This window comes from Myotis lucifugus, unplaced genomic scaffold, assembly GCF_000147115.1.
Source record: "Myotis lucifugus unplaced genomic scaffold, Myoluc2.0 scaffold_75, whole genome shotgun sequence".
NCBI lineage: Eukaryota > Metazoa > Chordata > Mammalia > Chiroptera > Vespertilionidae > Myotis > Myotis lucifugus.
The window spans coordinates 2,037,674-2,054,604 of record NW_005871123.1 but is presented as its reverse complement, the minus strand read 5'-3'; the positions used below and the strand labels follow the sequence as shown (position 1 = coordinate 2,054,604).

General features: G+C 35.9%; 1 protein-coding gene across 1 annotated transcript in view; it reads left to right on the top strand.

Moving 5' to 3' along the window:
* Nucleotides 1-16,931, top strand: part of EPHA3 (EPH receptor A3) — a 359,519-nt gene that overhangs the window by 96,258 nt on the left and 246,330 nt on the right. The window contains exon 3 of the mRNA XM_023755355.1: nucleotides 8,036-8,696. Coding sequence (XP_023611123.1) covers nucleotides 8,036-8,696 — 661 coding nt within the window. The remainder of the gene's footprint in view (nucleotides 1-8,035; nucleotides 8,697-16,931) is intronic.

Genomic DNA, 16,931 nt, shown 5'->3' with positions numbered 1-16,931 from the left:
GGGCATGCAGGAGGCAGGTCATCAATGATCCTCATCATTGATGTTTCTATCTCTCCTTCTTCCTTCCTCTCTCTGAAATCAATAAAAACATATTTAAAAAACAATAATCTCTGTCCTTTCACCCCTGTCCTGGTTTTCTTTTTAGTACACTTACACAAACTGGGTCATTGTCCTCCCTATATTCATTAAGACAGTCCTAATACCATTATCAAATTTCTGCTGAATACTTAGAGGTTTAGAGATGAGTGTGGTGGGATAGATAGTGGTCATTACCATGAAGATACTGGCCTACCATCCCAGTCAGGTCCCTTCTGGGAATTCCTTTTTTTCGTCTCTGGCCTGCATCTTGTTACTGATGCTGGCTTTCCAACATAGAATCTCCATCTTCTTCCTCCTTGATTTTCTGGTTACAAACATAATTCTCTGATTTGACCAAAAGTCAACATCAATAGCAACAAAAACCCAAAACCCAAACAATTCTATCCCTCATTAATCTCAACTTTTTTACTCTACCTTTTTATATAATACTAGAGGCCCAGTGCACAAAAATTTGTGCACTCGGGGGGGTGGGGGTCTCTCAGCCCGGCCTGGGACTCCTCGGGGGATGACCACCTGCTGGCTTAGGCCTGCTCCCCGAGGAATTGGGTCTAAGCTGGCAATCAGACATCCCTCTGGAAGCCTTGAAGCCCTCAGGGAGATGTTCACTTGCCAGCGGGGAGCAGACCTAAGCTGCAGTCAGACATCCTTAACGCTGCTGAGAAGGCAGGAGAGGCTCCCACCACCACCGCTGTACTGGCAGCCATCAGCCTGGCTTGTGGCTGAGCAGAGCTCCCCCATGTGGGAGCATACTGACCACCAGAGGGCAGCTCCTGCATTGAGCGTCTGCCCTCCTGGTGGTCAGTGTGTGTCATAGTGACCAGTCATTCCCAGTCTTTCTGCTGTTAGGGTCAGTTTGCATATTACCCTTTTATTATATAGGATAGAGGCCTGGTGCACGGGTTGGGGCCGGCTGGTTTTCCCTGAAGGGTGTCCCGGATCAGGGTCGGGGTCCCGCTTGGGTGCCTGGCTAGCTTGGGTGAGGGGCTGATGGCTGTTTGCACCAAGTCACACCCCCTTCAGGGTGGGGGTCCCCACTGGGGTGCCTGGCCAGCCTGGATGAGGGGCTGATGGCTGTTTCCAGGCTGACCACACCCCCTTCAGTGTGGGGGTCCCCACTGGGGTTCCTGGCCAGTCTGGGTGAGGGGCTGAGGGCCATTTTCAGGCTGGCCAGCAACTGAAGCTCCCAGCCTCTCCTTTTTATCTTTATTCTGGGATTTATTTACCTTCTATAATTGAAACTTTGTTGCTGTCACAGGTGCTCCCAGCTCTGAGGCCGTGGCTGGCTGAAAGCCGGTATCTGGGGTTTGTTTGACTTCTATAATTGAAACTTCATTGCTTTTGGAGCTGTTGCTTTCAGAGCTTAGAGCAGGCCACGGCAGGCGGGGAACCTTGGCTTCCTCCATCACTGGAGCAAGCAATCTTTCTGCTCGCTTCAGCTGCTTGGCTGCTGGCCGCCATCTTTGTTGGCAGTTAATTTGCATATCTCACTGATTAACCAATGGGAAGCATAGCAGAGGTATGATTAATTACCTTTTTTGTCTTTTATTAGATAGGACTAGAGACCTGGTGCATGACATTCATGCACTGGGGGTGGGGGTGGGGTCCCTCAGCCCACCCTGCACCCTCTCCCAGTCCAGGACTCCTTGAGGGATGTCCCTGCAGGGAGTGCTCACCAGTTATGATCCTGGCTTCTGGCTGAGTGGTGCTTCCCCTGTGGGAGCACACTGACCACCAGGGGGCAGCTCCTACGTTAAGTGTCTGCCCCCTGGTGGTCAGTGCCCATCATAGTGACGAATCATTCCTCCGTTCAGTCGATTTGCATATTAGGGTTTTATTATATAGGGTTGTTAGAAATATATGTCCACTTTTGAGACCAGAATGGGCTATTTCTATGTCCTTTTGAGACCAGAATGGGCTATTTATAAATAACTGGAAGTATAATGACCTTTGTAAGTATATCTGTGCCTGACACTTGATAGTGACACTGTTATTGTAAGCAGTTATGCATCTCCATGCTTAAAATATTGATGTGTATTGTCCTAGCTGACTGAATTTTGAAATGAGTGTGTGCAAGAGAAGAAAAATGTAAGAAATATAGAGAAAGAATAGCATGGATCAACTTAATATCATTTACAATCATTGAATGCAAAATTAATTATCAGCATTTTATAATGAGCAGAAATTGATTCTTATTAACCACTGAAATGCAAAAGCAATATTGTAAACATAAGAATACCAGAGGCCTGGTGCACAAAATTCGTGCATTGGTGGGGTATCCCTCAGCCCAGCCTGCACCCTCTTCAATCTGGGAACCCTTGGGGGATGTCCAACTGCTGGTTTAGGCCCCATCCCAGCAGTTGGACATCCCCCTCACAATCCAGGACTACTGGCTCCTAACTGCTCACCTGCCTGCCTGCCTGATTGCCCCTAACCACTTCTGCCTGCCAGCCTGATCACCCCCTAACCACTCCCCTGCCGGCCTGATTGACACCTAACTACTCCCCTGCTGGCCCGATTGCCCCCAACTGCCCTCCCCTGCTGGCCTGTTCACCCCCAACTGCCCACCCCTGCTGGCCTGATTTCCCACAACTGCCCTCCCCTGCCAGCCATCTTGTGGCAACTATCTTATGGTGGCCATCCCGTGGCAGCCATCCTGTGATGATGTGGGGGCAGCCATCTTGTGATGACATGGGGCAACCATCATGTGATGAGATGGAGGTGGCCATCTTGTGATGACATAGGAGTGGCCATCTTATGGTGGCCATCTTGTAATGACGCGAGGGCAAGATGCCACCTAGGCTTTTATTAGTATAGATTGATTATTATCATCTGCAGATTTTTAAGAAATTGAATTTATGTCTTATTAGATAAATCATGAAGTTATTTTTTTTCACTTTCTTAACATTTTCCAAATCATGTTAACCTATGCCCAAAATGTATTTCAGGTTCTCCATCTTTAAAAAAAGAAAAATGCAAATAGCCCTGGCCAGTGTGGCTCAGTTGGTTGAGAGTCTTTCCATTCACCAAGAGGTCACTGGTTAGATTCCCAATCTGGGGTACCGACTCGATCCCCCTGCAGAGTGCAAGAGGCAGCTGGTTGAGTCACATTGATGTTTCTCTCTCTCCTTCTCCCTTCCTTTATCTCTAAAATCATTACAAACATATCTTTTTAAAAATGCAAACATTTTTCTCCTTTTTCCAATTACCAAGTAGCTAAAAATGTATCCAAGACAGTAATTAATATTGAGTAAAAATCCTTAATTACTATAATTAAGGTTTGTCAGAATGATAGTTATTAGGTTAAATGCTGATTAATTATTAAAATATAGGTTTTTCCAAAAAAATATGTTTGAATCAATTGTAATTGGACAACAAAGAGTTTCAGGGTGCCTGTCACTACTTGAGCCAATTAAGCAGAGACAGGGTTGAATCATATCTGAGCATTTATTCCAAAATGCCATTGTATGGGAGAGCAGCAGGTCATCCAACAAAAATCTGCTGTGTCCCTCCCATAAGCCAGCTGCTCATATTGGGTAGGAGGCAAAGATTATGTGGGAGAGTAAGAATACCAAGCATAGGCAGGTAGGCAAGGTATAATGGTTACAGGTCACAGGCAATGCAGGTGGGGGAGGTGTTGCTGAGGGAGGGTGCCTCTGGGCACCTCCAGGACCAGATTTCAGGCAAATAAGGGCTGGGCGTTGCAAAGGGTAGGTGCTTCCAGGACTAGATCGTTCCAGCCATGAGGTTGTACATCTTTCCATAATGTAGGCAGTTCTTGGAAAATGACGGACCACATTCTGATATTAGCTCCCATGTCCCAGGGCATACAGCTCTCAGCCAGATTAGAATGTGCTTTCTCTAACCAGAACAGAACAATCCTGGTTAAGAGAGCTTGATTAATATTTCTTATAATTGTAGCTATTTTTCAATATTCTATTGCTGCCCCTAACACAATGACATAGAACTGCTATCTAGAAAATATGAATTAAGAGTCTCCTTTGTATCCTACACTATCTTTTGATGATGGGGAGGTTCACTCTGATTATGATGTTGAGAATATATTTCAGAGTGACCTTGCTAGGAGGAGGACATCTGGATACAACTGGTTTCCAGTCCTATAATTTGGAACAAGAGAACACAACACAACCACAGGACACTGAGTTCTGTCTGACTTCTGTGGTCTAATAATAAATGCTTGGAGTAAGAATCTACATATCAGAATTGTTGATTTGGGATACTTGAGCTTTAGAAAGAATTTGAGCTCCTCCTAGTTCAGTATCCCCTTCTGCTGAAGACAACATTGCTGTTGGATACCCCTTGCAGAGATTTTCTTTAGGAATTAATACAATGAATAGAAAGAACCCTTGGCCCAACCAATTCTATATGGCACCTGTTTTCATTTTCCGAGTCTTCCATGGGACAGTGATTGTGGCAATAACATATCTATAATAATTTATGAACATTACATGTTAGTTCTTGGAGTAAGAAAATAGGTACATATGGACATTCTTTAAAATTATATAGTGTAAGGTTTACAACAGCCGTTTAATTAATGGTTTTTGCTTAGCTGCTGCTATTGTGAAAATGCTCCTTTAGGGATTTTGTTTCTACTATCTTCAGTCCTTAGTAAATGCCAGTTAGTGACAATGTTTTTGCAAGTGGTCTGAGATGGTAAGCCACTATCACTTACAGGCAATTTGGTCTTCATTACAAATTAATGAAGTGATAATTGCTCTCTGCAACCTTTTACATTCAACGTATTGTGGTGCTGTTTGTATTATCTTTCTGAGATTTATACCTCTGCATTCAAGGACTTGTGATAGCTTGCTGAATTAGTATTGAGAGGAAAATTGTTAAACCAGAGTGAAAGCTCCATAATTAAAATAATAGTTACATCAAATTATGAAAATTTCTCTATAATTTCTTCTTTGTTTCATGTCTAGTAAAAATGCTGCTCATACATAGCAGAAGAAATTTGCAATCGATTCATCAAAGTACAAACTCCTATTTATTCTGAAAAGGAAATCTTGGCCTAAATTTTTTAAGTTAATTGGTTTATTTTAAAATAATGATGTCCATGATCTAACTTTCTTTAAAATGTCCACAGAAAACATTTGCTCTCTGGGGTTTTTGTTGGCTCTGTCTTTATAGTGCCTTTGGAGAGCCAATGTGATGACCATAGAGGTGATTCCACATCATAATGATCTTTCAACAACAGAGTATCAGAGTTATGGGGAGCACCAACTCTGTTCACTCTTTTTCTTTCTTTCTTTTTTTTTCTTATAATTTTTTAATCCTCATCTGAAGATAGACTTATTAATTTTAGAGAGGGGGAGGGAGGGAGAGAAAGAGAGAGAGATGAGAGAGGACATTGATTGGTTGCCTTCCATACTGAGGATCAAACCCACAACCTAGGCATGTGACTTGCCTGGGAATCAAACCGGCAACCCTTCCTTATGCAGGTCGATGTGCTAACCAACTGTGCTACACCAGTCAGGCTTTTTAATTTTATTTTTCTGGTATTAAACATATACATTAATTTTGTTTAAAATATGACTATACTATTATAAGCATCTCAGTGTAAAATCCTGAGGATTGAGACTCTCATGCACAGTTTTCATCTTAAATTTTCATAGAGTGGATGGTGAGAAATGGTGTATTGTTGATTAGTAAAAGCACAGTGTGAATATTTTATTTTCTTATATTAAGATAATAGTATAAACGTGTCTTATATATTAATTCTAAGGTTTTCTAAAATAGTCCAAATTTGTTTCTTTGTTGGACCTAAGTCAAAACAATTTTGTCTTCAGAAAATTAAGGCCATTTTTATAGTTTAGATCTTGAATGATTGAGATTATTAAACTAAGTCGTGCTTTTTAAGTTTTTTGTTTTTGTTTATTTTTAGTTTGTAGGAGAGGTAAGGAGAATAAGAATTATTTTAACTGTATTAATGGTGGTCCACAAATTAGTTTTGTTAATTTAAACACCCTAATGCAAATAATTTATTTTTCTAATTAGATCAAAGGCCAAATAAATGTCATATTTCTTTTCTTGTGGTTATCATCAATTTCATCTTATTTTGTGACTAAAATTTATGGATTGGAATTAATTTCTATGTGTTTTTAATAAATACATATAGAAAAAATGTTAATACACCTTAAGTGCCATTGATTTTGTTTAAAGGTAGGTAAACTTGCCATTCCCTTAATGGAGAAAAACTTATAATACATTTATATAGGGGTTCACAAGGATTGTGTTTATTTATTTAAAAATTAAGATATATTATCTAATAAGAACCTTATATGTGTTACTTCCTTGAATTATTTCTACATGTATTATAAGAAAAAAAAAGTATGCATCTTCCGAAAGGTGAAGTTTTATGTTGCATACTGCCGAGGATATGAAGAGGTCTAAAATTTAGCAAAGGCAATGAAGCAAAACTAAACTTACCTTAACATGTTTTATGAATTAAATGTGGTATTTAATAAGGGTTATATAATGCATTCTTATGTAATAAGAATTAGTGAGGTATGGAAGGCATCAAGGAGAAAAGAGCACAATCTAGTTGGGGTAATACCATACACAAAATAACGATCAAATGTATATTTAAAAACAGTGAAAGAGTTCATTTTGATGAGAAGATGGTATGTCACTAATCTCGATTCAGACTTCTAGCAAAATCTAAATGTAGGTTAGCACCAATTTTTGGAAAAACAGAAATGTCAAACCAGAGTTATGCATAGGTAACGGGGAGCCTTTGAATTCAAGAATGTCATGGTAAAAATTGTACTAATCATGGAGTTGTAAGTAACACAAACTATCTGATACCAACTTAAAAGCTTCTCAAAACCTGCTCTAAGGATCGGAGAGGCAGGGCTTCAGTGCTCTAAAAAGGCTCAAACATTTTAAATGTTTTCACAATAAAAACATTTATATTAGGGTAGCCCTAACTGCTATAACAGCAACAACCCAAATCGCCATTTATTTTTTTCTTGTGTAAAATTAAATGTGGGTAAAAGATATTAAGAATTAAAATGTTTACTACCTAAATGTTTACTATCTTTTGTTCTCTGTGCATAACTATTTTATCTTTTATTTTGGGTCAAGAAGAATGGATGCTTATATTTTTACTTCAAGTTTTCTTTCATAGTCCACCATGACTACACTAAAAATGTCATACATGAAGACACATGGTCATAGAATCATTTAGATTTACTTTGTTTTTCCATATACTGATTTTACCAAAATTTGGCCAAAATTGGGAAAAGATTAATTTAGGCAGTCATATTTTTTCATTCTTTTTAATAACAAAAACAAAAATCCAAAAACATACAATAAAACCATTTTATAGTGTTATTGAAGATGCCTGAGTTGAGCGTTTTGTTTGTTTGTTTGTTTTAATATATTTTTATTGATTTCAGAGAGGAAGGGAGAGGGAGAGAGAGAGAGAAATATCAATGATGAGAAAGAATCATTGATTGGCTGTCTCCTGCATGCCCCACACTGAGAATCCAGCCGACAACCCAGGGATATGTCCTGGCCAGGAATTGAACAGTGATCTTCTGGCTCACAGGTGGATGCTCAACCACTGAGCCATGCTGGTCTGACTGAGTTGAGGTTTTAATGCTGGAATATTTTGTGGTCTAATCAAATGTTAAGCAACGTTTTCCCTGAATGTTCCATGAACTTTAATGCAATTCACATGTATTCATCAAACTTGTAAATTATTTGTGTCGATGAATTCAGAGAACCTTGCAAATAAAAAATCAAGAATGTTATGGTGTTGCTACATCATGACCTTTAATGAGCAACACTACAGTTTCAGCTTATTTATTTTGTATTTTTTGTGACACCATTAGCACCCTCATCTTGTTTATTATTTATTCATTATTCTTAGCTTGTTTATTGCCTCTTTTTTCCTCCTCTAATTCTTCAGTGGGAAGAAATCAGTGGTGTTGATGAGCATTACACACCCATCAGGACTTACCAGGTGTGCAATGTAATGGAACATAGTCAAAATAATTGGCTGAGGACCAACTGGGTCCCCAGGAACTCAGCTCAGAAGATCTATGTGGAACTCAAGTTCACTCTACGAGACTGTAATAGCATCCCGTTCGTTTTGGGAACCTGCAAGGAGACTTTCAACCTGTACTACATGGAGTCTGATGACGATCATGGGGTCAAGTTCCGAGAGCATCAGTTTACAAAGATTGACACCATTGCAGCTGATGAAAGTTTCACGCAAATGGATCTTGGGGACCGTATTCTTAAACTCAACACTGAAGTTAGAGAAGTAGGCCCTGTCAACAAAAAGGGATTTTACTTGGCTTTTCAAGATGTTGGAGCTTGTGTTGCCTTGGTGTCCGTGAGAGTGTACTTCAAAAAGTGCCCATTTATAGTGAAGAATCTGGCCATGTTTCCAGACACAGTACCGATGGATTCTCAGTCCCTGGTGGAGGTTAGAGGTTCTTGTGTTAACAATTCAAAGGAGGATGATCCTCCTAGGATGTACTGCAGTACAGAAGGTGAATGGCTTGTACCCATCGGCAAGTGCTCATGCAATGCTGGCTACGAAGAAAGGGGTTTTATGTGCTTAGGTAAGTCCTCCCGATTTTTCTTAAAGTGGTATTTCTCACCTGCGAGTTTATCGTAGAGTAATTGAAACAAATTAACTAAACCTATGCTCACTTGGCAGCCAAACATGCCTTAAACAGGACAGAGTCTATATATAGACTAAGTTTATTCCACTTGATGTGTTGATTCATCGTTTATTTTAGAAATATTAACATGTTTGAGCATGTGGTGCTGGCGTATACCCCACTAGAGGTGTAACTTCTGCTATTTTTAAGTTTTCCCTGCTATTTAATGACTATGGAAATGAAACTCTAAGAAAAAAATAATCCCCTGTCATTTTCATGTTGAAAGAAGAAACATCATTGATCTCGGGCAGGTAAGTTAATTCTAACAGAATTAGAACGTGTGCTGACTAGGTTTGTGTTTTTATGTCTCATAGTAGAATGTATTATATTGTTATAAAATTAGTCTTTTCTTATACATTAAAATTTTAAATGTAGAAATGCATAGGAATGCTTAAGTACCTAGTCTGTAGAATCTAATCTGTTTTAACACTTTTGTTTCCTATTACATTATGCCAAAGAAGTTGAGTTTGGTATTATTCTTAATGCCATTCAGTAAACCTCAAGTCCACAGGGAAGAAATTATTATAATTTATATATAAATTTACCTTTCTAACAATCTGAATGGAACATAGCATTTTGCTTTTGACTACAGATATAGTTTATAGAAAAAAAATTTTAATGAGAACAAATGGTACATTCTAGCCTCATACTTCTTGGTATTATTTAGATCCTTGGCAATCACCATTAGAATACTGTTACTAAGTATAGTTTTGAAAGTTCTAAAATTGAAACAACATACTAGCTACTGCTTGCTTATATACATGAGTAGAGGGAACACTCAATAGCTTCATTATCCACTTGAATTGTGTTTTATTATCATAGTATTATTTGTGATATATGATGTTTGTGAGATTAATTTTAAATGAAATGATTAAGACCTAGCTGAAGAGGAATTAAATATTCTCTAATTTCTCACCTTCACTAATTTCATCCCTATGGAACCAATCTCTGATACTCATATGTATCGATTTAAACAAAGATATATCATAAAGTATTACATTCAACAAGAAATCTAATCATTAGATGTTTGGATTTTAAATAATTTTATATAGTGCTTTATATCTCAAAAAGAATTAAAAGAAATGGAAAAATAAGTATCAGTGAGATAAATAGAATCACATAAAAGTGATAATAGAAATAAAAGATTCAAATTATCAGCTCATTACACATACTGACTTGAAGACAACTTTAGAAGAATATTTTTTAAAAAGAGTAATGTTAAGTGGTATTAAGAAAGTTCACCATAAATTCAGAATTGCTATTATTTTACTAACTGCATCTTAATTTACCGAACCACTTTTTTAAAAGTTACTATGCTATTCAGTGATGCTCCATGTCAAATTATTCCTAGAGAACACATTGATGTCAGTTTTACATCCTTGAATTGTGTACTTTATTATATTGAAGGACATCACAGCACCTCTTTGATATAAAAAATGCTATATTGTTGCAGACTTTCTTGACGTTTATAAATACTAGTATTAGAATAAGACATGCATATGCTTAAATACAAACTATTCTAAGAAAATATATTGGAGATAAACTAATAACAATAATTTTAGTAGAAGTGAAGATAATGTGTGAAATGGGATGTGACTGGAATTTAAAAAGGGATGATTTTTCAGTCATGTGATTTGAAGGTGGAGCATAGACTTACAGTTATTTGTTGACATTTGCTAATTTATCAAGTTCTCAACACCTTGATTCTGTAATTGTGTAGGCCAGATTGGCTTGAGGCTTGTAATTTTGCTATTGTTGTCAGTGATGGTGCTGGTGTTTGTTATGGTTTCCTTTCTTAATTTTTAATTTTATGGTTGGTTTTTAATAAGATTGTGGGCTGGTCAGAAGAGCTGGCTATGACTCTCACAAATCAGTGTTTGATCACAAGTACTTCAGGCACCCAAAGACATGGTAATGCTTCAAAAAGGTAAACATGACAAAATAGCTAAACATGTATTTCATTAGTTGTTTATTTTGTTGTTTTTTGTTTACAAAAAATCATGTCACTCTTTTGAAAAGTAATCATAGGCTTTTAATTGACTAAACCAGAAGAAAATGAGACTCCTTCACTTTATTTCAACAACTTTAATGAGAACGTACTTCATTCCAAGCACTGTAGTAACAATTCAGACTTTAAACATTCATTAAGCACTTAGGAGATGCCAGACACTGTGCTGACTTGTTAAGTAATATTTATGAGTTACTTCATTTTTCCTTTGAAATTACCTATTGATACATACTGTTATTATCTCCATTTTTAAATGAGAACAAAGCTTTGATAGTTTAAATGTCTTTCCTTAAGTTCCTTAATAAGTGAGTGTGAGAGTTGAGATCTGAAATTAGGCAGTCTGATCCCAAGGTCTGCAGTCCCAACCTCAACCCACAAGCTTTCCTATGATTCAGTCCAGTGGTGACAGAGACTAGGAAACCCCCAGGACACAAATTCCACTGGAGTTACAGTTCTGTATATTGAAGAATGAGTGGGGCCGCAAAAAGTTGGCACAAAGTAACTAAGGATCTGTTAATATAAGGTTTATCTATTTCAGTATATTTCCCAGATTTTTCTGTTTCTAGATTTTTAAGAAAGAAGAATTGCTAGCCAAATGCCATATTATGGGAAAATGAGGTTTGGCCTAAGTTAGTAAAATCTGGATATGTGGATTGTCATGCACTTTAGATATGCATAAAATATCTGCCAAATTTAACTCAATAAGTGTTTTTGACCATCTATTAATACAAATTAATAATGTGTCAGGCATAGGGGAAACATGGATGAGTAAGTCATTTTACCTACCTTCTAGGAGCTCACAATCTAGTATGAAAGACAGATACATAAGTGGATAATTTTAGTGCAAGACAGACCAATAAATCTTCTACCAGGGGTACAGAGGTGCTTTGGTAAATAGGGAAAGAAGATATTAATTTTGAGTATTTCAAAATTATTAATGAAAATTGTTCATTTATAATGAGAAACCTTTGCATTGAGTTTTCAGACCCTTTACTATTGTGTTTAGAAAATTTTGCGGTAAAGTGAAAGAGCTAATCACCTTACACAGCTTATACATTTCAGAAGTTGAGTTTTATAATTTGTTTATTGAGTCATTATTTCAAAATGTGGAAAATTCCCATTAGAATTCTGGCTATTCCACAGGGAGGCCTTACAGAGGGTTTACATTTCATAACATAGTTATTTTATGACATCAAATGAAATATTTTGAATTATCTTTCTCACAGATGTTGGGACAGTTATTAAATTATGGAAATGTGACAATCTCTGTTTGATGGAAAATTATATTGATAAAATATTTTGTTTTCAAAAAACTCATCCATTACTTTCAGAGCTATAAGAAAAACCAAAATTGTCTTTGTATAGGACTATAGTTCTAACTAAGGTGTTATCTACCCTCATACATAATGCAAACTTTCACAATAGCCCACTTATTCCTAAAATGAGAAAAAGTAAAATCATATGGTATTTGTCTTTCCCTGGCTGGCTTATTTCACTTAGCATAATGCTCTCCAGATCCATCCTTTCTGTCCCCAAAAGTAAGATTTCCTTTTTTTTATGGAAGAGTAGTATCCCATTGTGTACTCGTACTATAGCTTTTTTATTCAGTCATCTGATGGCCACTTAGGGTCCTTTCACATCTTGGCTATTGCAAATAATGCTGCAATAAACACAGGGGTGTATATATTATTTCGAATTAGTGTTTCAGGTTTCTTTGGATATATAACCAAAAATGGAATTGTTGGGTGACAAGGTGGTTCCATTTTTAATTTTTTGAGGAAACTCCATACTGTTTTCTATAGTGGCTGCACCAATGCAAGAGGGTTCCCTTTTCTCCACATACTTGCCAGCACTTGTTGTTTGTTGATTTATTCATGATAGCCATTCTGACAGGTCTGAGGTCAATCTAATGAACAAAATAAACAAAGCAACAAAATAGAAACAGACTCATAGAAAAAACTACAGACAGACAGCTGTCAGAGGAGAAGGGGGTATGGGACTGAGTGAAAAAGGTGAAAGGATTAAGCAAAACAAACAAACAAACACACACAAAAAACCTCATAGACACAGACAACAGTATGATGATTTCCAAGGGGAAAGGGGAAAGAAGATAAAAAGGGGACAAATGGTGACAGAAGGAGACTTGATTTGGGGTGGTGAATACTAATACAATAAACAGATAACGTATTGTAGAATTGTACATGTTAAACCTATAATTTTTAACCAGTGTAACACCAATAAATTAAATAAAAATAAAAAGTTTAAATGAGAAAAAGTAGATGAAAGTATCCTTTAATCATTTATTCAGTTATTGAACAGTTATTGAACCTCTAATATGTGCTAAATCCTATTAGACATTAGCAAAGGGAGATGAACATTATGACTGCTAAATTATTTTGGTTGTTTAAAAATATGAGGTTGTGTGTGTGTGTGTGTGTGTGTGTGTGCGCACATATGAGTGAATATGTGTCTTAAAATGTAAAATGTTTTGGTCTCTGTCTCCAAAGGAACATAGATTTTTAGCTGAGTTATAAACAGAGCTAAGTTAATAATAGACTGAAGCAAAGGTATTAGTATTGTTGAGGAAGGAGATATTGATAAGGGAGGACATGATTGATGGGAAATTAACATTTTCTGCAATAAATGCTTTATGTTGCTGGCCTCTTTTCTTTGCTATCGAAGAAACATGAGAACCTAAGAGTAGAAAATGCAGCTTTCTCTTTCAAGGATTGGTTGGAGGAATAAAATTGGGAGCAATGAAAAGCATATTGGTAAAGAATCATTCAGGAATTGTGTGCTAAGCAAACTCAAAATACAGAAAAAGGCAGCTCCAAGAAAGTAAAAAGTACTTATTATGATAAATTTGGTAAGTTCGAAATGCACATTAAAAAAAACTACACAAGCTTAAACTTATAACGGGGTATTATAAAGATTAGTAAGAAAAATAAGAATTCATGCATCTGACTTGGTTTGAGAGTGTGAGAAGCACTTCCTTTAATATATAATTTTAAAATATGTTTTTTGTTTAAAAAAGTCATTTCTCAACTTAATCATAGAGTAAGAAATTGTGGTATCTCTTAATTTACTCTGTGTGTGGCTCAAACCTCATTTAGGTCATGTTTCTGGGATCTGGGCAAACTTTCTGGATGTTGAGAAAATAGTCAATTTCAGGTTGAGTGGTTTTTATAAGATGTCAATAAACATGCTTTAAAAATATAACATTAAAAATTAAAATTATAAACCTAAATCATCTGCTATTTGCTTTCATTCATGGACTATCCTGTTTTATGTGATTTATTTCATTTAGGAAATCCATCATCCTTCTTACATTCCACCCACCGTAACTCTTTTCACTTTTTAGGATTGGAGGTTTGGGAGAATTTTACATTAATTCCAAGGGAACCTCATGATCCTTATTATTTTTTATCCTGGCTAATGAATTATATTATCTGCTTTGATTCAGTTTGAAGAGAAGAAATGAGAATGCTAATGGCTTTTTATATAGTCAATTAATTACATTCGAGGCAGATACCAGGAGGTTACTATAAATATTCCTGCTCCTACAAACTTTGTTTAGACTTAATGTACCAAGTACCTTATTAATGTCACTGAAGAATCTGTTGCTCTGTGTTTTATCTCTGTGCATTCATCGTGGAATGCTAACTTTCTTCCTTGTTCTTGTACATTAGCAGCTTTATAGAAAAGTGTGTTTGATGTGATGTATCAAGGCATGGAGACTTGTTGAGGATTATTTGTAATTATGTTTGTTTCACCTAAGACTTAACAATACCAACTCTTACTCTCCACTTACTTCTCTGTCAATTCAGAAACTGTCTTAAAGGAGTTGTCAAGGTTTCCATAACAGAAAGGTTCTGCTTGCTTTGACAGAGGAGCTAGAGAAAATGAAACATCTCAGTAGAAATTTCTTAGCACCTACTGAGTCTATGTGCACCTTCTAAAACTGCAAGGTGTTCTTTTGTTGTAATGAATTCAGAAGTAGTTCTTTCCAGTTGTTTTAAGACGGGAAGTTTCTTGTCTTTTTGTTGGAACATTGTGCTTAGAACCTGGTAGAATATAATTAAGTTCTCAATTAGACAATTACTGAGTGAATAAATACTGGGGTATTTCTATGCCAACTATGTATTCTTACAGTGTAAGTTCTGGAGAGAACATACTTTATATTATTTATCTTTGAATTCACGAGACCGTTTAGAAAGACTTGCACATGAAGATGTTCATGTTTGCAATTTGAAACAAATGCATTTGTTAGATCACATACAGTTGCAACAATTAAAGATTAGATTTATCTGAATTATCATTATAGTGATAATATATGAAGTAAAGTAATAATATTGCATATGCCTGAGAGAATACTTTTTCTTTTATAAGTTTCTGATGAATATTATTCTTCTGACCTGCAAAAATCAATTATCACTAGTTTCATACTTATAGTGAGAAAGATCTGTTTATGAAGATGCTGAATTTTCTCCCTTAATTTTATATATTTAATTCTTAATGTATGGATTCATCTTTTAATGACTGCACTGTAATGATCAGGTTTCTTACCTTGAATTACAAAAATTTTATTTGTTTTTTCTTGATTTTAAAACCACAGTCCTTTATTCTCACTCTGCCTTTAGCAGTTACACAGCCATGACTTTTCAAACAAATCAATCATTTCAATAAAAAATATGCCACTTATAAGCAATAATCTAAATAACTTTCAAATGAATTAAACAGATACGTTATGACAACTTACTAATAACTATAAAACCTCTCATTTATACAAGTTTCTGTCTTCTCACCAATTTAGATAATAAGTAATGGAAACATTAACATAGTGCAGAAGTCTGCCAAGTTTGTTCCCAAATTTCAGTTTATATTTTATTGTTCTATATAGCAAAACTCTCCTGCTGCTTGATGTTTTAATGCTTGGGCTCAAGAGTTCCAAGAATGCTACTGATCAATTGTGTGGCTCACCAGTTTAAACCTCAGTTTTCTCACTCACAAATTTTACCCTTTAGAATTGCCAACCAATGTGTTTCTTTCCCAGTGTAGAGTACCTAGCACTGGATGAAAGGTATTTTAACCTCATTGTTATTGTCTGTGATCAGCATTATTGAATATATTGCCTTTCCTGCTTTCTTATTTTAATATGTATTAAAACACTTAGATATGACACCCTTTTAGTAGTCTGTATCTTACCCTAAACCTTAGACTTTAGAGATATCTTGAGGGAGAGAAAATAATCTTACAATGAATTTATATAATTATGTTTTTATGATTTCATCACCGGCTGTCCACCTTCTTTCAAACAGGATTCTTCCTCCCACCGCTCCCCCCATACCCCAGGATATTTCACTTTTAGTTCCATTAAACCTCTAATCTATTCAATCATAGATGATATTTCCTCTATTCTCTTATGTTTAGCTTTTATTTTTCTCCTTCTTCTTCTAAACAGTTCTTGATTTTTCCCACCTGGCATATGTCATATTGTTTCTAGCATGGGTCTTTCCATTGTTTTTTCAAAAGCAGCCTTGAATTTTTATATGGAATTTTTGTATACCCAGAACGATATTCAGGTTTTAGCTGATTTAAGAAAATATAGGTTAGGAAACAAGCAAACAACAGTAGCAAAATAAAATAAAAATGCTACATTTCAATAACATTAAATCTTGAATTATTTCATACTGTGATCTGTTCTAACATTCATTGTAAAAAAAAAACTAGATTACATAGTTGGAGAGGATATAACAATAAATAATATGCTTACCTTGTAGAAATTATGTGAATCAAAAATAAGTAATCAAGTAAGTAAAATATTTGTCCAGCCATTTTACTTGACTCTGTGTAGTGCTAACTATATCTATTTGACTTATTTCAGGTATTTATTATGCATAGTTGAGAATCACCCAAATAACAAAAAAGGCAGCAGGGAGAACAATATAAATTGTATGAAGTAAAAGCCAAATGTGCTAGCATGAATTACTATGTAATATTACCGGATAATTTCAATCAAATTACTTGGATGAACTGTCTAAACAGTAATTAAATAAAAACTTTTTTCAAATATGAAAAAGAGAGGGAGCATATTTTGTTTGTGACTTGTTTAACTATGTAGTTTA